The 27,949-nt window shown below is 35.4% G+C and overlaps 1 protein-coding gene and 1 long non-coding RNA gene across 2 annotated transcripts; one reads left to right on the forward strand and one right to left on the reverse strand.

Annotated features, from left to right (window-relative positions):
- Positions 1-488: 488 nt before the first annotated feature.
- LOC120771535 (sodium-dependent serotonin transporter) lies at positions 489-27,911 on the forward strand. Its single transcript, XM_040099591.1, has 9 exons — positions 489-584; positions 9,090-9,720; positions 10,997-11,273; positions 21,918-22,128; positions 22,203-22,476; positions 22,552-22,730; positions 22,840-23,134; positions 27,369-27,569; positions 27,641-27,911. Exons 2-9 carry the CDS (start codon positions 9,514-9,516, stop codon positions 27,884-27,886), a joined length of 1,890 nt encoding a protein of 629 aa, XP_039955525.1. The 5' UTR covers positions 489-584; positions 9,090-9,513; the 3' UTR covers positions 27,887-27,911.
- LOC120771536 lies at positions 27,298-27,741 on the reverse strand. Its single transcript, XR_005704977.1, has 2 exons — positions 27,635-27,741; positions 27,298-27,566 (listed from the first exon to the last, which is right to left on the reverse strand). It is a non-coding gene; the product is annotated as an uncharacterized LOC120771536 (long non-coding RNA).
- Positions 27,912-27,949: the final 38 nt, after the last annotated feature.

Genomic DNA, 27,949 nt, shown 5'->3' on the forward strand with positions numbered 1-27,949 from the left:
AGGTGTTTGCAGCGCGTTAGTGCATACGTAAAGTGCACATGAATATGCATAGTCGCTTGTTAGAACGATGATAGCGTTCACGAAACCAACTAAAGCAGTTGTAATGATGTTGTGCGCGACGCGTGTTGGATTATTTTAGTAGCGCGGGAAATTTCTTTTCTATGTGCAATGAGGTTTAAGGTTAATTTAAAAAACAAAAAGGAAATTTTTTTTTTGGAAATATTATTTAGTGAATTTTTATGATACAAAAATAGTACAAAAAAACTGTTTTTAAATGCAAAAAAAATAGTTTAGTAGAGCTTGAAATTTCTTTGTGTGCAGTGTAGTTTTAAAACAAAAAACACAAAATGAAAACAAAATTGAAAAATTTTTAGTGAATTTTGATGGGACAAAATCAAAAAAAATTTAAAAAAAACAAAATAAAAAAATGAAAAATGATTTAGTAAATTTTTATGGTAAAAAACTGTTTTCAAATGCAAAAACAATATATTTTTAATACAAATAAATAAAATTAAAATTAAAGTGAAAATGCCACTCAGATGGAAGCAACGATTAAGCAAAATATGTGCTAGTAAGAGTCGAAGGTATAAAATACATATTAAAAACTAAAGTATTTTGGTATACATACATATATGTTATGGCATATATGATATTTATCTATTTGTACATATTTTATGTATAATTTTAAAAAAGCAAATTTCAAAATTAAAAAAAAAATTAAAATGTTTCTGACCAAAAATAAAACTAAAGCTCATTTATCAATGTTTTTTTTTCACCTCAGACTTATGATTATTCAGCAAATCGGCAATGGGTGGTTAGTTGGCTGAAAGGGGAGACGCATGGCGCCGAACCGCAGACGGCAGCACTTAGCGTGTCCGAGTAGTGAACGCTACAAGCCGAGCCGAGCGCATTTTCGCATTTACGCAACACGTGAAACACCCAGCTGCCCAACGTCTCTTAAGTGGTAACACTGGGAGCCGTGTAATATGTCCCATCTCATCCTGCTGAAGGTTTGGCATTAGCATAGACAATGTTTCAGCGTCTGACCATCCTCCGCGGATGCTCTGCATTCAACCACATTCGCTTTTCCCATTTTCTGAAGTGGGATCTTAAGGGCAGGTGCCCTGCGATGACCTATACAAAGTTCTTTTTCTTTACTGGCGTAGACGCCGTAGACGCAGTCGTTTCTTCTCTTCGCAACGTGGCGCCAATGAGAAATTCCAAGCGAAGCCAGGTCCTTTTCCAACTGTTCTTTCCAACGGAGTGGAGGTCTACCTCTTCCTTTGCTTCTCCCGGCGGATTTTGCGCCAAATACTTTCAGAGCAGGAGTGTTTTTGTGCATACGTACAAGACCTAGCAAACGCAGCCGCTATTTCTTCCAATGTCACTCAGCTTCATTTTGCCTAGAGCTATTTGGTCTGTCAAGGATCAACACTGCCCTAAAGTAATTTCGTGCTTTTGTTCCAAGACCTGAAGTGTTCCTCAAGTATCCACTGATTCAAATAAACCTAACGGGAGCGGAATAGCCTGGAGCAGCTTAAGGAAATTATCCAACTGTCACCCAGTGAGACAGATCAACTGTCTTTTCATTTCACTCTATTCCTATATGTCCAGGTACCCAGATGATATTAACCGAATTACCAGCTAAAAGTCCTGTTATTGCCTACTTTCATAACTTAATGTAAAGAAGACCACTTTTTTTCACCCTTTGTTCCATCAAAGAGTATGTATGTATATTTAGCCGTAAAAAACTGTCGATCACAGAACTATTGGTTCAATTTTTTCTGCTGGGCAATGAAAACGATGTGTTTCATCCCTTGTAGGTCCCCTTTTTTCGGTGTTATTGCTAACTTAGGCCCAGTTCATTAGCAAGATCGAGTATGATACCATGCTCCTGGTGACGCCGAGTCTGCTTCTAATGGCCTGAAGTCATCATTCGGCTGGCAGTAGTCATTTCCTCATGCTTAACTTGTTTACGTGGTCACGCCTGTTGTACAAGTACATCCCAAGCGTAGACATGTTTCTATGCACCAGAACATCGTTTTCGATCCGTTCGACATGGTCTAAACAGCGCATTCGTTAGATTTGTATGAGCTTTACTATATATGTATATCTCATCGTAGAGCTCATACAATTCCCAGTTTCATCTTCTTCGGTACTCATGGCTGACGCGAACGGCTCGAAAGGCTGAAAGACGAAAGAGTTATAGGCTGAACAGATTCGAATCGTGCCTGCATGAATACTATTTTTCTACAAATACTGCGTCTGCTGTAACAAGCTCAAATGCAGTCACATTATTTGGAGCCAAAAAGACCCAATAGAGCCACGAGCTAAGCACTAATAACTTGAAATTTCGGAAGCAACTATCTCAAAAGCACAAAAAAGGATTAGATTACATGTATTATACAAACAGTTGGACCTGAATGTAGTCGAAACGAAATAAATATAGTGCAAAGGTGGTCATAATAAAGACTTTTAGTTCACAGACAAGGCAGCACAAGGCTTCAGAATGATCCTTCACTACCACAAAATACAAAAAAGAGCTGAAACCCAAATTTAAAACAAGAAAATAATGATACATATTCAAAAATGGATCACATACAGGATACCAAAACAAAATTGCCAGCTGATTTCTACGAATCTGCAAATATATTCCTCATTGGACAAGAGTTTTCGAGTCTGACTTAAATTGTTTACTATTGCATAATCACATTATATAATTTGGCATTGACCATCCGTCGCTTGATGTTCGATACTCGTGCAACAAGTTGGTAAAGCAGCGCCAAGCAACAATGCAACAAACACACACATGCAAATCATATTCCTAAATGGCGAATACGCGTAACGAGGAAGTGTTGTGCGTGTGTGTATATGTGTGCGCGCACGTGAAAAGCAACAGTTTATTGCAAGCGTTCGCTGTTACCTCCACGAGTAGCCTTGCAGTGGCGAACATGTGCCGCCAATGATGGGTGGCGCGTGGCACTCGCCTATTGAAGCTAATGCATATGATGGCGTCGACATTTGTAAAGCATTTATAGGTGAAATACGTATGCGTAATGGGCCGATGGCACCACCAACAGATAGCAACGTACGCACATTACAACAAAAAACGAAACAGAAAAACATTTACACACTTGCAAGTACGAAAGGGTGGGGTTGCATACATACTTATGTGCGTGCGTGTGCCTGAGTGTGTAAGTAAGCGTCTGCTTTGGGAGGCTTGTCGATGGCGCAACAGTTTGTGCGCACAAAGCCTTGGCAAATAGACGAACCAGCAGCTACTGGCCACCGACAAACTGACTGACTGACTTTGCTGGCTGGCTGCTGGCATATTTGCTTACATACATATGTACATACACACACACATCCCTGCAAATTTGTTGTAGTGGATTTGTGCTGCCACTGTATCTCTTTACTGTTAGCCGCTATATTCTTTGGATAATTTCAATTTTTTTTTTTTTTTGCATTTGGTTTGTTGAAGTGTAAGACCAACCAGAAGTAGAAGTGGCAAAGTAAAGGCGATGGCGTCGACGAAGACGCTGACGACGAACTGCTACGCACAGAACGCAATCGTAGCGCACATGGCGTGTGTAGTGTGTTCATTGCGGCTATAAAAAGGCGCGTAGCATTTCGAAAGCTTGCAGTTTTCTCGGCGCCGTGCGATGCGCTCAAAACCCTCTACATAACCAGCGGAACGGAAACGGATATAAAGTGGCTAAATATCATACTTTGATTTGTGATTTGCAAGTGTTGAACTCTTCCTGTGTTGTGTTAGAATAAATAGAAGAATAGATTTGTGAACTTTAATTTTACTGCTGTTGTTGTTAAATAATTATTGTTTTTTTTTTTTTGATAATTGTTGTTGTTATTGTTCGGAAAAAATACGGGTTAAATATATTAATAATAGAAAAGTGTTAAGAAAATTTTATGTAAGTAAGTCAATTTTGAATTAAATAATTTTTATTTCTGTGACGAATTCTATAACCAAACATAACCTTAAAAAAGTGAAAATAGTACCAAAAATAAGAAATATGTTTTAATTAAAAGGAATATTATTTTTTTGAACTATTTTTTTTTTAACTTTTTACTTTAAAAAATTTTTTTTATGCATTTTATAATCAGAAATACACTTAAAAAGTGAAAATAATACCAAAATTAAGAAAACTATTTTTTTATTAAAAGAAAAATTCAAGGTTTTTTCTTCATTTTCAATAGTTCATAGGTATGTATTTTTAAAGCAGAAAGTTAAAAATAATACCAAAAATAAGGAAACAATTTTTTTTTAAGAAATAAATATATTAATTTATTTTTCTTTTTAATTTTATATAGTTTTTTTGACCAAAATATCTTTCGCAGATTAAATAGTACCAAAAATTAGAAACATTTTTTTTATTAAAAGAAAACTTACATTAATTATTTTTTTTTTTTCATTTTAAATAATTTGTGTTGTATTTATTAACCAGAAATGCCGTCGGCAGTTAAAATACTAGAAAAAATAAGAAAACTAGTTTTTATTGGAAGAAAAATTGCAATAATATTTTTTTTTGATTTTGAATAATTTTATATGACTTTTTTTAACCAAAAATACCTTCCGCATGCTAAACAGTCCCAAAAACAAGAAAACCTTTTTTTTATTCAAAGAAAAATTAGATTTCATGTAATTACTAGTTTTACAATTTGCTATTACTATTTTTTTAATAGTTAAAGTAGATAAGAAAACTATTTTTTATTAAAAGAAAAATTTCATTAGTATTAGTTTTTTTTTCATTTTAAACAATTTATATGTATTTTTTACCAGAAATAAGAAAAAAAATTGTTTTATTAAAAGAAAAAATTACAATAATTAATTTTTTTTTCATTTTCAATAATTTATACGTATTTTTTCAACCAAAAATACCTTCCGCTTGTTAAACAGTCCCAAAAACAAGAAAACCTGTTTTTTATTCAAAGAAAAATTACATGAAATTATTATTATTTTTTAAATATTTTTTTACGATTTTTTTTAACCAGAAATACCTTCCGCAGGTTAAACAATCCGAAAAATAAGAAAACCTTTTTTTATTTAAATATAATAAAAAAATGTTTATTTTTTTATTTAAAGTAAAATTACATGAAATTATGTATTATTTTTTTTTTTAATAATTTTTTAGGGTTTTTTTTTAACCAGAAATAACCTTAAATCAGTTAAAAAGGTACCAGAAATAAGAAAACTATTTTTTTATTAAAAGAAAAAATTTCATGATTTTTTTCCAATAATTTATAAGTATTTTTTAACAAGACAGTTAAAAATAGTAGCAAAAATAAAAAAAAAACTTTTATTTCAAGAAAATATAAAATTAATTTTTATTAAAATACTTTTTTTGCGAATTTTATAACCAGAAACAGGCTTAAAGCAGTTAAAATACTACCAAAATCAAAAATACTATTTTTTATTAAAAGAAAAATTAGATGACTTTTTTTTATATTTTTTAATTTCAAATAAATCATACGTATTTTTGACCACGAATACCGTCGGCAGTTACAATAGTAGCAAAACAAAGAACATTATTTTTTTTTTATTGAAAAAAAATCACAATATTATTTTCATTTTAAATAATTCATGCGTTCTTTTTGACCAGAAATACCCTTAAATCAGTTAAAATAACAGCAAAACAAAGAACATAATTTAAAGAAAAATCACATGAAGTTATTATTATTTTTTTCAAATAAGTTTTTAGAATTTGTTTAAAATATGCTTTACTTTAAAGTGCATATTTCAAATTTGCTCGAGTGCTTACATGGAGAAGGCCGAAATCACTGCAGTAGTGCTGGACCTTTTTTTAGCGCCGTCGGCGACTGCGTGGAGCTCAAAACTTATTAATTTTTTTTTTCCAAAATTCCAAAAATATGTTTATTAATATGTTTATTAATACAAATTTTATTTTTTTTTTAAGTAATTGACACAGTACTTTTTTGTTTTAATTTGCAAAAATCACCTTTTTTAGCCTGTCGCCCCTAACTTCGGCCTTAAACTTCATATTGATCGCTTAATTCTGTGTACATAATTCACGGCGATATGAACGAAGAGCTTTGCCTTAATTTTTTTACCGAATTTACATTTTTTTCATTTTGAATAACAAAATTCATTCTACAAGTATTTATATATTTGTATTTATCCACGTGCTAACTGACATCTGAGCGATTAGCTCAAACACTCACTTGCCTGTGTTGACATAACTAATTTCTTTATCTAATTGCTAAATGCTAGTTCTGACAATTTACACAATAAGTAAATTTAGCTTAGATCTAATTATAGTCACGCGTATGTATTAATTATATACTGTAAATGCCATACACATTAGCGGAACTGGCAATTAGTAGATTGACATAATATGGCAAGTTCAAGGCAAATCACGGTTGATGGAGCAAGTCGCTCAGTGAATTTCGTTGGATAGATAAATGCATAAAGAAAGCTGATTGAGCATAGTGTTGATGAAATATTTCTTGTTGAGACATTTTTATAAAAATTATGTATTATTATTTACTAAATATTTTAGTGTTTTATTATTTATGAGCTTCTATAACTCAAAGTGTGGATCATTATTTATCAACCAAAAGTAAAGCACCCTGAGGCTGCGTACTTTTTTACAGATTTCGTAGTAAAACTATTCAACATACAAGTTTAAAAAATTAAAAAAAAATTTCGAACTATGGAGAATATTAAGGGATTCCATGGGTTTCCTCAGGTAAAAAACAGCCTTTTTCAACAATTTCTTTCTCATATAAAAATGAAATATTTTGTTAAAATTTTTTATTGTTACAAACATACACTATTAACAAAGAAATTCTGAAATTTTTGGGAAACATATTTTAAACTCAGCCATTGCGACGCCATTACCGGTGACCCGTCGGAAAAAAGAAGCGCCGCGTTGGCCGGATAACTTCTTACATCACCTAAAGTAAAAAAAATATTTTTTTTGTTATTATTTTGGCAACCATTTCTGATACGTACGAAAATAATTCAATTTCGAAACAATTCAATTAGTATTTTTCTCTTCTTCTTCTTCGAAAGCATAATGCATTTAAAATTAAATGAAATATAAATAAAAATACCTCTCGAGCTCCGCTGGTGTACTGTTTCTTACCTCAAATTTTATGCGAATGATATTCTCATTAGCTCAGTCACTCACACTCCAGGCAATAGTATTATTGTCATGTGCACAGAAATGTTTACATCCAATTATTAAATAATTACAACAATACAAAGATTTTAGTATAATTAGTCATGCATACAAGCCGCGAGAGACGACATTTGAGACAATACTTTCAGGAATCAGAAGGTGCAAGTGATTTTTGTTTAAATGCTGAAGTGGGGTGGCTTCTTTTATTTATGCATTGTGCCTTGTAGGGTTAATTAACATTAATATATATTTTTTTATATCCTGAACAAGGTATATTAAGTTTGCCAAGGAGTTTGTAACGCCTACAAAAAAAAACGAACTCAGTCGACTTTGCGCCGCCTGTTTATAAGCGAAGTACTACCTCAGATTTTGAGATATTAATCTGAAATTTTGCACATATATTTTTCTTCACAAGAAGCTTGTCTTTTGTTAGAATGGCCGATATTGGACAACTATACCATATAGCTGCCATACAAACTGACCGGTAAAAATCAAGTGTTTGTAGGGAATACTTCTTTCTTTGACAAGATAACTTCACGAAAGTTGGCATAAATAATTGCTCAAGACAACGGTAAAATCTGCGAAAATACTGTGCAGATCGAACAACTATACCCTATAGCTGCCATACAAACTGTCCGGTAAAAATCAAGTACTTGTATGGAAAAGTTTTTTATTTGACTAGATATCTTGACGAAATTTGGCTTCAATTATTATCCAAAGCAACACTGCAATCTCGGTAAAAGTTGTTCAAATTGGACCACGATGGCATATAGCTGTCATACAAGCTGACATATCAACAAAAAGTTGTTGTATAGAAAACTTTTTTCTTTGACAAGCTATCTTCACGAAAGTTGGCACAAATTATTGTCTTAAGCAGCGCTCTAATTTACAAATAAATTGTTTAGATTGGACAAATATAGCCTATAGCTACCATACAAACTGACCGTTAAAAATCAAATACTTGTATGGAAAACTTGTTTATTTGACAAGTTATCTGCATGAAATTTGGTTTGAATTAGTATCCCAGACAATGCTACAATCTCCAAAAATACTAAGCAGATCGAACTACTATAGTATATAGCTGCCATAGAAACTAACCTTACAATTTCAAGTTAAAATTTTGTATACACTTTCAAGTTATAAGAAATATACAATTGAAGGGTATTTGATGTATTTTTGTATGTATTTTTTGTTCATATTTTGGAAAAATACCTCAAATGATATAAAATTAATATAAATACTCGCCACATATCAATTAAAGCGCAGTTATCTCAGACACCATTCCATTGCTTTGGGAATTCAATACTCATATGACTGCTTAGTCTACCTGAACTCTATTTAATAAACACTCTCTTATGTAATAGATACATATGTGTATTTAAACGCGACTTGAGAGTGTACACTAAGGATTGTCAAGCAAAAATAATTCAAGCGTTATTACGAGTATGAAGGTTAAATGATAAACTCTTAACCGTGTTGATAACTCAAATAACATTGACATTGGTGCACTTGCAATAAACTCATGCTTGTAAAAACACAATATTCATATACATAAATCTTCATATACATATGTGTGCAAATACCGTCTGACGATGTACACACACCTTGACAATGGCCGGTCAGCAGGACTCGCGCCGAAACAGTGTCAGCCAAATGTATGATGCATAAGAAGCAACTTAAAAGTCATCACCTTGGGGATATGCAAATACATGCATACATATGTATACAGACACACAGCCGATACAACAGACTCATGCAGCTAATGGGTTGGTCGCAATTGCCGACGGTGCTTTGCATATCATATCACACTCATTTTTTGCATATTAAAGGAGCCATGCAAATTTGCATTTATATTAATAGTTACCGCGCGCGTATAACATATTAATATTGCGTTTAATTAAAAGATATTATTTCACCACTCTCTTGCAGTTGCAGTAATGAGTTGTTAATGATGTGAAATATCAGCGCAGCGAGCTAACATTGCAACTATTAAAGGTTCAAGAGGCGGACAGAACATAAACTTGCAAACAAACAATCACACATACATATGTAGAGAAAGTGCGCAAATATTATTGTTATTACCACGGAACGTCTGTAGCGACCTGCCAACGCAACATATGCATCCATATCTGCACAACAACACGCCCATCACGTTGCTCCTCCCACAACCGTCTACAGCGCCCATTTAATGCTTTCACAAACTGCCAGCAACCAACAACATCAACACCACTAACAAAAACCACACACACTTACGCTACAAATACTTTTTTTAAACAATATCATTAACACGGACGCGTCAGCGGAGTTGCCACTGATGAACGTGTACATTTATTAGAATTGCTCGGGATCGAATATGGATCGTAGTAAGAATAATAGTTTAGAATTTGGTAACAATACAACAGCGTCGGCTGCTGCTGCTGCCGCAATGTCAGCGCCCTGGGCGAATAATAAGGAATCGTCAGCGCAGCCAAACGAGGATGATTCGCCGGAAGATGACGCTGATACCGCCACGCCCGCCAAGGTCACCGATCCGCTAGCGCCCAAACTAGCCAATAATGAGGTGAGTAGTTAGTTATAAACTGTAAAAGTATGATTCTTTAGTAAGACAAGCGTTTTAGAAAATATGCGACTCACTTGTAGATTATTTTTGACCAGATAGGTTAAACCCCAAGCATTCTAGTTAGATTATTACAATCTTAAAATCACTCATAGAGCATATTATTTATGTCGAAAGAAAAAATTCAACATATTTTTGAAAACAAAAAAAAAGTTTTCATTAAGCAAAAAATTAAAAACAAAAAATATAAAAAAAAAAAAATTTAAAAAAAATTAAAAAAAAATTAAAAATTTCAAAAATTAGCAGCTGATGAAGTGGAGGTCTCAAAAATTGACACTTACCATAGCCATGAAACCAGAAAAAATATTAATCTATATGTTAATAATGTCGCAATGTCTAAAGGAAAGGGAAAATAATAAAAAAAAAATTAAAAAATCGAAAATTAAAAATTTCAAAAATTAGCGGTTGATAAAGTTTGGGTTTTATAAAATTGGCACGTGACCATACCCACGATTTCAACTCACCTAGCAATCTGAAACCAGAAAAAATATAAATCTATATGTTAATAAAGTCGCAATGTCTAGAGAAAAAGAAAAAATAAACGAAAGAAGGGAAAAAATAAAAAAAGGAAATAATTTCAAAAATTAGCGATTGATAAAGTGTAGGTCTCCAAAAAATGGCACGTGACTAATTTTAACCCCGTAGCATTCTGAAACCAAAAAAAAAACAATGTTAGTCTAGAATCACTTCGCGATGTCTGGAACAATGGAATAGTTGGAACAATTATTTTTCACGAATTATCGACCGCATGAAAAGGAACAATTTCCTACCACATTTTGACTATTTCGAAAGTTTTAAAAAGTAAAAATTTAAATTTTGGATTATGGAAAATCCAGACATAGAGCAGTCCATAAAGTAGACTCTCTAAAAATTTCAGGTAAATCGGTTCAATAGAACCTGAAAAGTCGTAAATATCTCAGTGAAAAAGAAAGTTTCGAGAGAAACGCGTATAAAGTTTCAGGGCCGGCCAAACCAGTATCGATGCCAGAACAGCAAAATACCTACTATATATCTTCGAAAATAGTTTGAATTTTGAAAAATCTCTTATTGACATAGTTAAACTTGGAAAATACAAAAAAAAAAAAAACAAATGATTTTTTACATTTCTAGACTAGAATACCCTTTAAAAAACGCTAATACCCGATAAATTTTTTCGAAATAAACTAATTTTAATATTAAGGTACTAATGTTACTGTTACATTCTACATCTCACCCACAGCGTGTACTGATCGTCTCCGTCACCGAACGCAACCGTGAAACGTGGAGTCAAAAGGCGGAGTTCTTATTGGCCGTTATTGGTTTTGCCGTCGATTTGGGTAATGTTTGGCGTTTTCCCTACATTTGCTATCAGAATGGCGGCGGTGCTTTTCTTATACCCTACTGTGTGATGTTAATATTCGGTGGCCTACCGCTCTTCTATATGGAATTGGCTTTGGGGCAATTTCATCGCTGTGGTTGCTTAAGCATTTGGAAGCGCATTTGTCCGGCTTTAAAAGGTAAATTGAAACAAATTGAAAAAAAATATATATATCTAAAGAAATGCATATATAGTAAGCCTTTAGATATTTAATTTTCAGTCGTATAAAAATACGAGTATGTATTATAGCATGAATGCTCCAGCGCATTCATAAATAAACACTTAAGCACTACTTTCCTTAAGTAGTAAGCAAACGTTAGAAATATGCCTTGAGGGACCGAAACAAAGGCATGCATAAACAAAAACTTAGCAACCTGTTGATTTTACAAACGTGCTGCCTGCATATTTCTCACAAATCAAGCAAATTCCACAGGTGATTGTGTACTTCGGCTTTGCCTTTTCTTTTTGCATTTCTTCATTCTTCAGATTTTTTACTCCATTGTCGTTACTGAAGTTACGTAACTTGTTGTAGGGACATCTTTTAATCCTACTACTTGTATTCTCATCCATTTGACTTCAATTCAATACACCGATATGTCCTTAATGATTTTTTATCGCCGCTTATGAGGCTAATCAGTCACGTCCGCTTGTTTATCTCGTCTGCCGGAACGTGTCAGAAATTTTTTTATGCTTACATACTAAATATGGTATGTCAGCCTTTATTATAGAAAGCAGATTCGGTGCCTAGCGCCTACGTATGTATGTATTAAAACAGGTAAAGCATTTTTTATAACGAGACAATAATTATATAACTATTGAAAAGATTGCAGAAATTTGAGATATCAGGCAATGATTATTTTTCTAAAGCGTTTTATTGAGCAATTGCAAGCAAGAATAATGAAAATCTTGAAGTAACTTAAAGACTTTAGATGATGAGTGACTATCTTACTATTCCTATATAGAAAATTTTTCAAGAAATCAGTCTTAAATGCGGTTCAATATTTCAAGCTAGACTCGAAAAATCGCAGCCTACATAATGTCGATTCTGAACAGTGGCAAATGTTAGGAGATGTTCCAGCGTCTCTCTCATACTTACCGCTCTGCACTTTCTGCATGTATCGTCATGACTTATGATCATCTGGCTCGCATGTAATGAAAGTAAGTTGTGACCCGCCAACAACCGTCCAGCAGTCCTTTTGAGACAGTGTTATTAAAACGCATGCGAGTTTTCTTTCAAAGCTCTTTGCATACGATCTTAACGATCCTGCATTCCATCCCGTCCTGATCCGTCTGTCAGCCCTTAAGTATCGTTTATAGTATTTAGTGACGTCTGTATTTCCTGTACTTTGTTGATAGGCATGCGTATGGCACTTTTGTGAATCTCATCGGCTATTTCGTTTCTAGGAATTCCTTTGTGGCCTGTACCCCTGCATATGTATATGCAGCCGCTTCCGGCAGCCACTACATCTACTTCCTCCCTGCTTTTCTAAGGACATTCTCTAACGTAATGCATTGTGAGATTATTACCTTAACTACCGCCTGGCTATCGACGTGTATATTTTTAATTTCCATGTTTTATCCTGTGTTGTTAGCAATCTCAGCCGCTTTCTTGACCGCAAACACTTCCGCCTGGTAGATACTGCAGTATTCCGAAAGCTTGAAGTGCCGCCTTAGAGAGGCTCCGAAAAATAGCTTCCGGCTCCCCTCCATTCCGCTGGTGAGTCTCATGCTCCTGCGCCATCCAACTTCTTTTAGTGTCTCCTCCTCCGAAATAAAGCGTGTAAGTATGTGGTATAATTTAGTCACCAATCTCCTGCTTATTGAGCTAGGCCCGAAGGTCCTTGTGGAGAATTCACTTAACGCCGCCAATCTTGCGGCTGATTATGCTGCAGAGCGTAGGTTACGTAAACTTTCTGGTGCAGCCGTTGGAGTGATTGTTAGAGCTCCTATTATGCAGAGAATAGCGCTTCGCTGTATTCGCTCCAACAGTTTTCTTCATAAAAAAAGCTTTGTCACCCCCTTAAAGTAAATCCCCTTAGTCCCAATACACGTCCCAATACCAACGTTTTTTTTTCCAATTTTCGGAACAGTTGTTAACGTCAACTTCCGGAAAAGCCTTCAATGCGTATAGCGATTTACGTTTAATGTCTTCAACTGACTCAAAACGATTTCCCCGGAGCAGTTTGGCTGGTCAGAAGGAATTTGGACTGCACCACACCACGATAATCGAAGAAAAGTGTCAACAAACCTTGATTTTTGACTTGCTTTGACGGGATCGGCTTTGGCTTCGGCTCTCCTTGGCCACCATATTCGGCAGATTAATCGTCTGTTTCCCGATCGTAAGCGTAGATCGTCGCCAGTAGTAATACGTTTCATGATATCCTGTTAGTCGGAAAGCATTGTTTCACAGAAGTTAACGCGACACTGTTTTTGGAAAAAAATTAGTGATTTTGGAACAAATCGTGCTTTCACTTTTCTGAGGCCCAAATGAATTTCGAAAAGGTTTTCACTGATACTTCCGATGCTCCAACGATGGCAGTAAGATCTCTGACTGTTAATCGTCGATTCCCAAGCACCAATTCCTTTATTTTATTTATCAGTTATTGTTGATGGTCGTCCTGAACGTGGTTCATCGTCAACGTCACAAATTATATGAGTAAATTCTAATGTAATCTTTAAATGAATGTACTGACTTTAAAAAATCTTTATTTTCCCCTCTACGAGTGCTAAACATACACAGTTTCATGAATTTCATAATTTGATATGTACATTCATGTGTGTGTGTGTATGCAAATATGGTATATCTTTAATGTCATGCTATAACAAACACATTGCGATAATGTCATTTACACACTCAAACAAATTGCTGTCGACGAATTTATGTTTTTAATCGCAAGTGTATTTATTGCCAGTTTTTATTCCTCGTATCCCTTTTCAATCACGCTTATTAACCCTCATACTATACATTTATTTGTCAATTGTCGATATATATGGCTCATATACATATTCATACATAATACGTATATACATACTATGTATATTTCGATAATATTTGCAAACCTTCATATTTACATATACATATGTACATATCTATATACATTAATACATTTATATGCAGTTATATTTTATATTTAGCTTTTGGGCAAATTTTTCACTTAACTCAAGTAAACATGATTATTGCCAATAAACAAATCTTATTGACAATAGCAACAAATTAATACGAGTATTGATACTCGTTTTTACGGCAATTGTATATTTGTTTTTTTTTTGTAATAAAAAATATTGGCTTTGGTTTTGTAAACCCGCTATTAAGTGTGTATTTATTTGCGACAATTGCCCAGAGGCACTAAAATATATATGTATGTATATACACAGCAAACGAACACATGAACATTAGGGTAATACATTTTTAAAAGACTTTTTTCTCAGTGAAAACTAAAAATCTGATATTTTATAAAAAATAAAAAATTAGCTGACGGATTTTAAGGGGTTATACCCATTTGCAAGTCATAAAAAACGAGGTTTTTCGTTAAAATTATAAAATATACATATATAATATACATATGTATATATATAAAATATACAAAACAAAAAATTATAAAAAACCATAATTATAAAAAAATAATGAGAAAAAATAACAAAATATTATATAAAAAATCGATCTATTAAAAAAATCTTAATGCAATATTATGGAAGAAAATAATTACTAAATAAATAAACTTCTAACTTCTGCATGTTAAATTACAATTTCTTTTACACCAAAAATAAGGCGAAAAACATTGTTTGATAAAGGTTGGCTTTTATAGCATTTTTTTCTTATTTCTTTTATGCTCGTATGGCCAAATCAAGCCCGTTCCTATCAGGCAAAGGCAAACTTCAAGAGTTAAAAATAACAATTGCAATGTTTTTCAAATTCTGGAGTTCGATTTTTATCATGAAAACAGGAACCAAAAAAAATTTTTTTCAACGGGATAATCAGTGTTTCATTTTGAAAAATTCTGCTTTCCCTTGATCTCGTAATCGATCTCTAGGAGGACTTCCAAAAAAGGTGCCTAGCGGCGAGAAACATTTTTCTGCTTAAAATTATCTCAAATCCCTAAATACTAACGAAATATATGATTACATAAGATGAATCCAGGCATTGATGGAATGACAAGTCATAATTTTGATTTTTGACAAAATGGCGGCTTTTCGAAAAAAAAACTTTTTTTTTGATTTTTACTCTTCAGAGTGCCTTAATAAATCGAAATAACTCGTTTTTCTTCGATCATTACCTGAGAAATCTATCAAAAAAGGTCGTGTGGATTTCTCAAGTGGATCGGTCAAGCCGACAACATTTAGAGAAATTATACTCACAAAAGCACTTTTAAAGTTTCGGGAGCCCATAACACTAAATTGAAAATTTTTTACAAATATAAAATGGAAATAACTTTAGGGACTTCCTGGCAGGAAGCTTTTAAGCTTTTTATGAAATTAAAAAAGCTTTACATAAAAGCTGCGCAATTTTACCCACAACAAAACGATCGTTCAGGGACAAAACAGCAAAAAAGTGACACTGACAGCAGCACTGGAACATAATGGTGCATCGAGAAAATACTTAGTGCTCCGCCACATACATTTTCTATATAACAGAACTTCTTTTAATTAAACTTACCTTGCTTGGAGGCAACGATGCGCCTATTTCATTATTGTTTATAACATATACTTTAACACGTTTTTTTATAGAAAACACTTTTACACACACACACGCATTTTTGCCATCACGCACGCACTACTTTTGCTATTTGCTAAAACCCTCTAAAAATGCATCTACAGCATTTGGTTCACTCAATCACACATTGGAACTAACACAACTTGAAAATTTCGCACAAAAAACTGTACTTTAAACGATATTCCAAAAGTTATATCCGTTTTTCACAGATTTCGTGATGCGCGGCGTAAAAATAATTCGGGACTGACGCCTCAAGCTTAATGGCGCCGGAACTTTTACAAAACGCAGGGTTACATTTTTACCGAAAAGCGTCAAGTGGGGTATTCACGGTCAGGTGGCAAAGTTATTATTTCATTAAATAAAATGTTTTTATGTAATTTTATAAAATGATTTTTTTAAGTAAAATGTAAACAAAATATTTTTAAAAACACCGTTATTTATAAGGATAATTAAAAATACATAAATATGTATCTAAAAAGTGATTAAAAAGAAAAAAAAAATTGTTTAACAGTTTCGCATAAAAAATATGCAAATAATAAGAATATTTACATATATTTAGATCGAATGATGCCAGACCGTCAGAAAACATGTTTTCCAAATCTCTCAAAGGAATGGGAGCATCACTAAGTGAAGTGTATCGGTTAAAAAGGAGAGCAATAAATCGAAATTATTCAAAAATTTTCTAATTTTTGAAAAGTTAGTACTTATCAGGTCACTCCTGTAAATATACATGCTCCCAGAGCACAAAAAGTAATTACCAAAATAATTACAAATGTATACATACATATATGTATGTACATATGTATGTATGTAATTGAATTAAAAATAATTTTGTAAATTTTAATTCGAACTAAATTTTAAATATTACAATAATATTTATCTCTATTATTTTCATATAACAAAATTCGAAAATACACAATTTATTATTTTAATAATTTATTATGCAAATACAACATTATCGTATAGTGAATACCACAATTACTACTAATCGTTTGAAAATACAGCGCTGTGCTGTCAAAGTTCCGGCGACATCTTTGTGGTTCCGAATATGTAAGTCTCCGCACGGTGTGTGAACAAATTCAAGCATAATTATGTGAATCGAATAATTATGGAAATAAAGTATGGAAATAAAGTGTTGTGCGATAAAAAATTAAGTTGAATATGCGTTAAGCTGTAAATAATTGAAATAAATATGAGATCAATAGTTTTTATTATTTTTTTCAATGGAAATAAATATTGTGCGTCGCCAAGGCAAGGTGCAAAGCTTTTTCGGTAAGAAATTATAAAGCGACGTGCGCAGCTTTGCGTTTTGCTTTTGCGGTGCTTTCATGAGCTTTCAAGCTTTTATGGAAAGTTTGCTTTTGTTCGGTATTTTTTTACTCTTGCAATATGTTGCTACAGAGTATAATAATTTTGTTTCATTGTCACGCCCACAAAACGCAAAACATGTATATAAAGTGTTATAACTAAAGGACGGCAGTAGTGAGTGTCACCTGTGGTTTGAAAATATTTAAAAAGTGAGCGTAGCCTCGACCCATAATCGGTTTAATCTACATATGTATGTATCTCCCAAACCAGTCAAGCTCCTTACTTGTATTTACTAAATTCAAACAAATAATTAGAATCTTTGCTCACACAACCTATGTAATTCAGAGCAAAATTGCTGTGGCATCCAAACTGTTTGCTATTTATTATACGTGTATAGTGCTATCAAAATGTTGTTGCCCCGAAACGTTTCAATGAATTCATACTTGTATATTGACTACATAATTTAAAAAGTTTTATTTTTTACTGAAGTTAAAAATCTTTCTTTACCCTTTTATGCTTAAGTTCAGTCGAAGTTAGCAATAAGAAGTTAGTAAGAATTTCTTACAAAAACAAATGAATTCTGCCGTGTTGACAGCCCTTGACCGGATAAAGAATCTGGGTCCGTTCTGCTTACGTAGACCCTACTGTCGTGGGAACGGAAGATTATCTCTTTGTTTTTGGTCGCGGCTACGTCCCAGTTGGTCCATCCGTTGATCCGGTGTGATATTATACTACCTTGGTGGCCTATCAATCGGCTCAAAACGTTAAATTATTTGCTCACTGAAGTGTTCTCTCAATATATCCACTGATTGTTTCGATGTGTGGGAATCGGCGCCGTCTTGTTGACATTACCAAGATCACGAGCTTAAATTTCAAGCATCAAATATTCGGTTATCATAAGGCGATAACGATGGTTACGCTCTCACCGGCATCACTTTTGAAGAAATATGGATCGATGATTTCAGCGGCCTAAAAACCACACCAAAACGTTGGTTTTTTCTGGATGAAATGGCAGCTCTTGAATCTCTTCAGGTTCCTCTTCGTCCCAAATGTGGCATTTTGATTGTTTACATACCCAATGAACCAGTAATATACCTCACCACTGAACAAAATTTGGGTCGAAAACGTGAAAAATGTCCCTCTACTTCGTTTACCCGTTACAATTGCATCCAAGAACATACATATTGTATATCACTCTTCCAAATCACACTGCCAACTATCTACTCAATGCCGCAAGTCTTAACAGTTCCAAAAGTTAACAAACTTTTGTGATAACAAATTTTTAATTCGATTTAATCTACATATTCAGTGTGCTATTGTTTTCGTTCATGTCCTCCCTCATCTATTTTTTGCCAGTTCTGCTTGCAACTGACATATTTTGAAAACTCAAACAGGCACATGAATTTTATATGTTATATATATGTATATATATACAACTATAATATGATATATGTATATGAATATAGATATCTGTGTATTTTCACGCCTTGTTGACTCGTTGCGCTTGTATATTTACGAGGGCGATTGTGCCCATATCTTCCAAGTCATCTTTAGCGCACAATTAGCTGGCAATCCATGGTGTAGATGAAACTTTCTCACACATATGTACAAACAGACATATTTATATAGATTGAATATATGTGTGTACAAGTACATACTCGTAAATGCATTAAATTTGAATTGAAGTCGCTGATAGAAACATTTAAATGTGCCGGGTTGCGTGCCCAACGCTGTTAACATGTGTCTGTATGTATGTTTGTATATAGTTTTAATTTCATTACTTTGTTCATTCATCATTACGTTTTCATTCACTGCAAATATTAGGTTTATTAATAAAATTCTTTTCCATAAACACATTTGTTTGGCAAGGCGTTCACTGCCCAGCTAAAAGTAAGTTGTTGTAGATATAGACATATTTGCTTGTAAAAGTTCCTTCTAAAGAAATTTTAAGTATTTGGCCTTGAGAGCCGAGGTGCATACTGCTTGGATTCCCTCTGTCGTCTCAAAATGCTTGCCTTTTATTGGACTTTTCAGGCAAGGAAACAAAAAAAATACTGGAGTCCACATCTGGGCTGTAAGGCGGCTGCGGAAGCGTTGGTATGCCGGCCTTGGGGTAGTTGTTCACAAGAAAGGCGGTGTGAGGGGCGTTGTCGTGGTGCAATTTCCAATCGACTGCGATGTCTTTTTGGAGCCGATTGACAATTCGTTTGAGTCTCTTGAGGACTTCCACGTAAAACGTGGCATTGACGGTTTGTCCAGGAGTAACAAATTCATGGTGGTCGATGCCTTTGATGTCAAAAAATACAATGAGCATCGCTTACACTTTGGATTTGCTCATTCTTCTGGTCTTCATCAGCGAACTATTCCTGGTCCTAAGGCCTGGTGCCACCGAAACACACCACTTCTTGCTAAAGCAATATCTGGGTAAACCTGCTCATCAATCAAACGTCTCTGTCGCGGATTTACCGAGTTTCGCACAGAATATATGTATATATGTATTTTATAGGGTCTTCGACTATTCTTTCGGATGTTACAAACTTATTGTGGCAAACTTATTGCCTGTTCAGGATAAAAAAATGAACTTATCCCTTTTACTTTTAAGCTGTTCGACTAAATCGACTGATTTTCATCTACCACGAGAAAAGAGAGATTCATGAAAAATCACACTGCTATAAGAACTTTAGCACGTGGTCTAAGAAATAAAGCGACATTACCAAAACCGAAAGATATTCATAGTTAAACGTTGTTTATTGAACTTGGCTGTCAACTTGGCTTTCATTTTAAAAATTTTCTAAGATCCGGTATAACCGCCAAAACTCTACCTTGAATAAACATATAGTTATGCCACAACTCCAACTATATGAGACCCTTCACTGTGCTTTGAAACGTTAACCTTCACTAAAAAAAATGGCCAACAGTTCAATCGGCTTGCTTGTGCTTCAAATCAATGAATAAAACGCTCTTCAGACAAATGCCTTATCACTTAAGGTTCCACTACTTTTTATTCATGCACTCATACATACACAGTCACATAGTTTCAAGTGGCTTGCGAGGAAATCCCCGTTGACACTGCTTTGTGGTATTTGCTCAACAAGTGTTTGCTTAGTCAACTTTTATTAAATCAACTACTATAGTCAAAGTGCAAGTGGAAAGTGATTGAAAGGAAACGAACGAACGGCAAAGAAAGTACAAAGGAAACCATTACCGTAAGCGCGCATAGGTAAAAGGGGGTGTGACTGATTACCTACAACCATACATATTTTGCCGTTATGTCAGGGCGTTAGTAATGTTAGTAAGTAAAGAATAAATATGTCCTCATTTCGAGTGATATTTGAACCTTTTTCAAAATGTTTATGCAGGGTCTGTGAATGGACAATAAAATGAAGATGGTGTTGAAAAATGTTGTAATTGCCTAAAAGCGAGGAATAATAAGAAGATACTTGAATTTTTTATGTTACAAAGTTCGAATATTTTTAACAGTGATGACCAAAAAATAATATTTATTCTATTCCAGGCATTCCCAAACTGGGCAATGTCCAATAAAAAATGTTTCATACAAAGTTTTGTTGTTTTTGCAGCGCCTGAAAACATTCCTGAAGTAATGTGGAATGTCCTTGGCCGGATAAAAGTCCAGGTCCATTCCGGTTACGTAGATCCGAATGTCGCGGGAATGACATAGGTTTCAATATTGAGCGGTCAGAATATATGACTGCTATATTTTATAGTGGTCCGATATCGGCAATTCCCACAAATAAGTAGCTTCTTAGGAAGAAGGGAACGTGAGCAAAATTCAAACACTAAGAGACTGGTTTGGGTATGTACAGATGAACAGGCGAACATGGTTAAAGCAACTCAACTCGTCACGCTAATCATCAACCAAGTTGTATATAATAAAAATTAATGACAAAAAACCCGGTTATTGCAGTTTTCACATAAATTTTGAGGTTATGTGAAATAGATGTAAATACATATTTTTATTACCTACAATGTTGCCATTTAACTATTTTTAATAGAACTTGCAGTTTTGCCGGAAATCGAGGAAAATCATGTGTAAACCTAAATAATTCAACCACACCTCTTCCTTTCTTCTTACCGTCCTCAGATCAAGCGTAAATTAATTTTCCTTTCATTTTTGTTCATTATCTTTCTACTCCAATAAATTTCATCCTACTATGACTTTTATGTACTCAAATATTATCGGCACTGGCCCAATATATGGTATTTAAAGATTTCCTGAAAAAAAAAAAAAAATCTGGAGTACTGGCGATCCATCTCCTCTTTTCTTCTACTTTATTGGCGTAGACACCGCATACGCGGTTATAACCGGATTTCCGAATGCGCGCGAGTCGTTCTTGCTTTTCCCTGTTTAGCGTTAATTGGAGCTTCCAAGTGTAGTCAGGTCCTTTTCCACCTGGTCTTACCAACGAAGTGTAGGTCTTCCCCTTACATTATTTTACAAACGATCCTTTTTTCTTTCGAGTAGCCTACGACTTCCGATCTTAGGCCAAGTATCTTCTGGGTGGTCAAAAAACATGCGTTTGAAGGCGAGCTAAAGTGAGAAGGCGAAACATCCCTTCCCAAGGTTATGCGATGAGTTCGAAACCCGCCACGTAAAAAACACCCCAACAAATGGAGAAAAAAAAGAAGGCATCTCCTCTTTTACCAAATTTAAACTAAATACAGCTTTAACTTATAAGCATTTATGTAACCACTAAGCATTCAAAGCGTTCAACATCCTCTTTACGTTCCTTCTCATACAAACAGGTGTCGGTTACGCCATTTGCCTAATTGATGTTTATATGGGCATGTACTACAACACGATAATCGGCTGGGCGGTTTACTATCTATTCGCATCGTTCACATCAACCCTACCGTGGACGTCTTGTGGCAATTCGTGGAACACCAATAGTTGCATGCCAGTAACGAACGAAAATTTCACCGATAAGGCGACCACACCAGCCAAGGAGTTCTTCGAGTGAGTAATTTTAAGGCGACAACTTTGAAACAATTGTAAATCTAGTTTGAATTTTTATTGCCAACTAAACGCAGACGCATGGTACTCGAGCAGTACAAATCGGATGGCTTGGACTATATGGGTCCCATTAAGCCCACATTGGCTTTATGCGTCTTTGGCGTATTTATTTTGGTGTACTTTTCGCTGTGGAAGGGTGTGCGCAGCGCTGGCAAGGTTGTGTGGGTAACAGCATTGGCGCCATATGTGGTGCTTTTCATATTATTGGTGCGCGGTGTGTCGCTGCCAGGCGCAATGGAGGGCATACGGTATTATCTGACGCCCGAGTGGCACAAATTGCAGAACTCTAAGGTAATGCTTTCAGCATACTTAAATGTTAATTTTTACTATTTTTTCTAATGCCAAAAATGTGCTTTGCTACGACAGGTTTGGATCGATGCCGCCTCGCAGATATTCTTTTCGCTTGGTCCCGGTTTCGGCACATTGCTCGCATTATCTAGTTACAATAAATTCAATAACAATTGCTATCGAGACGCGTTGATAACGAGTAGCGTTAATTGTTTGACGAGCTTTCTGGCGGGTTTCGTGATATTTTCAGTATTAGGGTGCGTATAAAAAAAAATATTTAAAAACATCTAGTAAATGTATTTAAAAAAACGTGTCTATTACTTTAATATCATAAATATTTATATTTTTTTTTCTTTTCACCTCCAGCTACATGGCACATGTGCAGAAGACCTCAATTGATAAGGTGGGTCTGGAAGGTCCTGGTCTTGTGTTCATTGTCTATCCGGAGGCCATAGCCACAATGAGCGGCTCAGTTTTCTGGTCCATTATATTCTTTCTCATGCTCATCACATTGGGTTTGGATAGCACATTTGGCGGTTTGGAGGCTATGATAACCGCGCTCTGTGATGAATATCCACGCGCCATTGGTCGACGCCGCGAAATCTTTGTGCTGCTACTTTTGGCTTGCATCTACCTGTGCGCGCTGCCGACTATGACTTATGTGAGTACTATGCGTATATAAGATTAACATAATTATATATGCACATACATTAGGGTGGGTAAAAAACGAATCTTTTTTCGCTTGGTACTTTCAAAAATAAGTATGAGACCTTAATTGTAACGGGAAGGTCCTCCACCTTACAATTTTCTATTTTTGTCTTATTTTTAAATTTGAAGTTATATTATTTTAAGTAAATTTTTTTTTCCGAAAACTTTGTAACTCAATGAAAAAAAAAATCATTATATTGGGTAGTCGAAAAAGTATTTTCGTATTTTGTCAATAAAAATACCAAAAAAAAAATTGGGGAAGTTGTAAAAAAGTTACAGCTGTTAAAAAAATTAGTAAAAATAATGAAGAAATTCGCTATATTTTGAAATATTTATATAAAAAAGGGAAGAATGCCACGCAAGCCACCAATGAAATTTGTGAAGTTTGCGGAGACGATGCTGTATCAGTTCGTGTAGCACAACAATGGTACGCTCGCTTCCGTTCTGGAAATTTCGATGTGAAAGATGCACCTCGCTCTGATCGACCTATCGTTGAAAAAGTCGATGAAATTATAGAAACGATTGACAAGGACTGTCACATAAGCGGTTTTGAACCATTTTAAAAAGACTGGCTACAAAAAGATGCTCGATGTTTGGGTACCACATGAATTGTCTGTAAAAAATTTAATGGACCGAATTAACATCTGTGACTCTTTGCTGAAACGAAATGAAATCGAACCATTCCTGAAGCGAATGATAGCAGGAGACGAAAAGTGGATCAAATAAGACAATAATGTACGAAAAATATCATGGTCCAAGCGTGATGAAGCTCAAGAAATGGACGCAAAGCCAGTATTGACGCCACGAAAGGTTATGCTGAGTGTTTTGTGGGATTGAAAAGGAATCATCCACTATGAGCTGCCACAGCCTGATCGAACGATTGATTCTACATTTTACTGCCAACTGCTGATGAAATTGAAGCAAGCAATCGAAAAAACGGGCCGAACTGATCAACAGTATCGTCTTCCATCAGGACAACGCTAGACCACACACATATTTGGTGACTCGGCAAAAAGTGGGAAAGCTTGACTGGAGAGTTTTGATGCATCCACCATATAGCCCTGACCATTTGTTTCGGTCAATGCAGAACTCCCTTAATGGAGTAAATTTGGCTTCAAGAGAAACCTCTGAAAATTACTTGTCGCAGTTTTTTGCCGAGAAACCAGAAAAGTTTTACACTGATAGAATATTGTTTCCAGCGGAAAAATGGCTAAAAGAGATCGACCAAAATGGTACATATTTGGTTCATTAAGGTTCATTATAAATGTAAAAAAATAAGTTGAAGTTTCATTAGAAATACGAAAAGACTTTTTCGACTACTCAATAAATCAGAAAACTCATAGTTATGAAGTAATTGCAAAAAAAAAATACAAATCAACTTGGGAAACAATGGACACCCAAATATACATACATACATAGAGTTAGATGGGTTTAATATTCAGAACCACAGAATTGCATTAATTAATTTGGCTTAATTTTATTAGGCACCGCTCAATCCTGAAGCTATTTAGCAAATACATTTATTCATTTATCTTGCTAGTCAATCAGCCACTAAACGTACCACACGACGAGTGCTTTCTAGTGTTTATCTAATAAATGATTTTGTTTCGTTTACTTTTTTCCCTTTTCCGACGCATAAGTTATTACTTTATGCTTATTCGCAGTGCATTAACTCTATCTTGACCTGCATAAATAAATTTCACACTCACCTTCAACATTTGACTATGTGTATGTGTGTAGCCCTACCTTTTCAGCTTTCTTTCCATAAGCAACCGATAAGTCCTTCTGCCTTGCGGTTCACCAGCGCTATGGCTCGGCTTATAACTCAACAGCAACACAGCCAGGTGGTCAACTTAAGTGGCTTCCATTGTAAAGCCAATTGTGTGATGCCTCCGTTTTGTGAATGTGTATTTGTGTGTACACGTCTGCCTGTCAGCTAACGTGCACTTTTGTTTACTTCCTTTCTTGCCACACTTGCTTCCAACGTCTCAAGCTTTAGCGCCATTTTTAACACCTGTCAGCGTTGGTAAACATCAGTGATTGTTGATTTTATTTATTGTTGCTTTTATATAGGCCACCCACTTGTCTCCACAGGCAACTACCAGCGCACCGCTTAACGGCTTTAAGCTGTAGCATGGCAAAGAAGGGATAATGGACCTTATCACTCTCTTTGATTGCATTAGAAATTATAATTTCACGCATTTAGTCGTGTTTCAATTGATGTGCGCATAATCAGTGTCGATATTCTTTGGCACCGCCAGGCCGGTTGTGTGCCTACTTAGGCTTTTATGTATGTTGGGGGTACCAAAGAAATATGCAACAAAAAAAATAATCGAGATATCTGGAGGTGCTAAGTGATAAATCTAGGAAAGGTTTCAACTTGATTGATATGTTTCTTGGAAGTGGCAAAGAATTTTTTATTTTTTTCATCGAGATACTGAAGTGTGTTTTGAGTTTAGGAATCTATAATTGACAAATACTAGGCATAACTTCAAGAAAATCTGCGAATATGACTATAGAATCACCAAAATACGAGTCACTCAGCAAAGGACTACCTTCAAAGAAGAAGGTTACATTACTCAACAAATCTGAAGGAAAAAATTGCGACTGCTAAGAGGTCTGTGGGGTCTTTAAGTTGTCCTGATTACGTATTTGGAGTTCAAAAATTTGCCGTCGCGTAAACCTTTTTTTGTCATTTTAGTACACTGTGGTAGTTTGACCCCTACACCCTTTGACTTACTCTTCTCTATTGGCGTAGACACTGCTTACGCGGATATAGCCAAGTTTATAAAAGCGCGATAGTCCTTCTTCTTTTTCGCTGTTTGGCGCCAATGAGATTCCAAGCGTAGCCAGGTCCTCCACCTGGTCTTTACAACGGAGTGAAGGTCTTTCTCTTCCTTAGCTTTCGCCGGCGGCTCTGCGTCGAATACTCTAATGTGTTTTCATAAATTTGGATGAGATGACCTAGCCAGCGTAGTCGTATATCTCATACAGCTCATCGTTCCATCGAATGCGATATTCGCCGTGGCCAATGCGCAAAGGACCATAAATCTTTCCCAGAACTTTTCTCGAAAACTCGCAACGCCGGTTCATCAGATGTTGTCATCGTCTAGGCCTCTGCACCATATAGCAGGACGGAGATGATGAGTGATTCGTAGAATTTGGTCTTTGTTCATCTACCTTACTGCTCAATTGCCTATTCAATCCCAAGTAGCACCTGTTTGCAAAGTTATTCTGCGTCGGATTTTGAAGCTGATGTTGTGGTTCCAAGTTAGACGGAATTATGTACAACTTCGAAGTTACGACTGCGACAGTGACGTGTGAACGAAGTCGCCAGTGCGACGACTGTTTTTTTGATGATAGGAGATATTTCGTCTTGCCTCGTTCACTACCTGACCCAAATTATTTTTCCTGGAGTAGTTAGAAGAAGTCGCACGAAAGAGAGTCACCTTGTCTGATACCTCGTTTGGTATCACATGACTCGAAGAAATCTTTCCCTTTCCTGACGGAGCTTTCAGTATTGCTCAACGTCAGTTTACAAAGTCGTATTAGATTTGCGGGGATTCCAAATTGAGACCTTAAGGCAGCTCCTTTTCGGGTTGTGAAAGAGAGCTCCCACGGTAATTGGCGCAGATTTCAGGATTCCCTTTTTGTGTATTGGGCGAAGCACACTTAAATACCCATCGTCGAACATGCTTTTGTCCGACCATAAGCTACAAAGAAGCTGGTGCATGCTTCTTATCAGCTCTTCGCCGCCGTGCTCCTCCGCTATGTTGGTCTTCAGACGGGTAATTCTTAATCGAACTTCCTCATAGTCGGGCAATGGAACGTCCACGTCGTCATCGATTGGGGAATCGGTTGCTCTGGAGATGAATCACTAGATCACCTCTGGGGGTTCTACAAGAATACACTCTGGACTTGAAAACTTCTGTTAGTCGCCATATATTTTCGTATAATTTTCGAACATTAGCCCTTTAGGTGCTTTTTAAAAAGGATCTATTGTAAAAACTAATACTGCTTTTACTAACTTAGTCCATACAGCAATCAGCGGGTATGGTTGGTTGAATCGCGAGAACTCTGCTTGAAAGAACCTTTTAGAAAACTTGCCTATGCGAGTACTACTTTAAAACATATTTTTATAAACAATATACTTTATCGTCTATTTTTTATATAATAAAAATTTCTAGGGCGGCGTGTTCTTGGTAAACTTCTTGAACGTGTACGGACCCGGTCTGGCTATATTATTCGTGGTATTCGTGGAAGCGGCTGGCGTGTTTTGGTTTTACGGCGTCGATCGTTTCTCTGAAGATGTGGAACAGATGTTGGGCATTAAACCGGGTATTTTCTGGCGCATCTGTTGGACTTATATAAGTCCGGTATTTTTACTGGTTAGTAAACATTTATTATATATGTAATACTTAAATTATAAACGAGTTGAGTTGCAAATGCTTACTTGCAGGCCATTTTTATATTCTCCATACTCGGCTATGAGGAAATGTTGGGCGAAGAATACCAGTACCCCGAATGGAGCATTAAAGTCGGCTGGGCTGTCACCTGCTCCTCGGTACTCTGCATACCGATGTACATCATTTACAAGTTCGTATTTGCGTCCAAAGGTGATTGTCGTGAGCGCTATCGAGACGCCTTCAAAGTGCCACCGCATTGTGGCTCAGTATTGCCAGGCCAACAAGGCACCACTGTGTGACATGATTCCGAAAAAGCAATGCAGCCATCAAACAAATTAGTACTTGATGGCACTTGGACGAAG

This window comes from Bactrocera tryoni, chromosome 3 (genome assembly GCF_016617805.1).
Source record: "Bactrocera tryoni isolate S06 chromosome 3, CSIRO_BtryS06_freeze2, whole genome shotgun sequence".
Lineage (NCBI taxonomy): Eukaryota > Metazoa > Arthropoda > Insecta > Diptera > Tephritidae > Bactrocera > Bactrocera tryoni.

Excerpts from the sequence above, each read along its gene's own strand:
- LOC120771535 (XM_040099591.1), top strand. The coding sequence starts at position 9,514 with ATGGATCGTAGTAAGAATAATAGTTTAGAATTTGGTAACAATACAACA. Across the intron at positions 9,721-10,996 it reads CCAAACTAGCCAATAATGAG|CGTGTACTGATCGTCTCCGT; the intron begins GTGAGTAGTTAG and ends TCTCACCCACAG. Across the intron at positions 27,570-27,640 it reads TAAGTCCGGTATTTTTACTG|GCCATTTTTATATTCTCCAT; the intron begins GTTAGTAAACAT and ends GCTTACTTGCAG.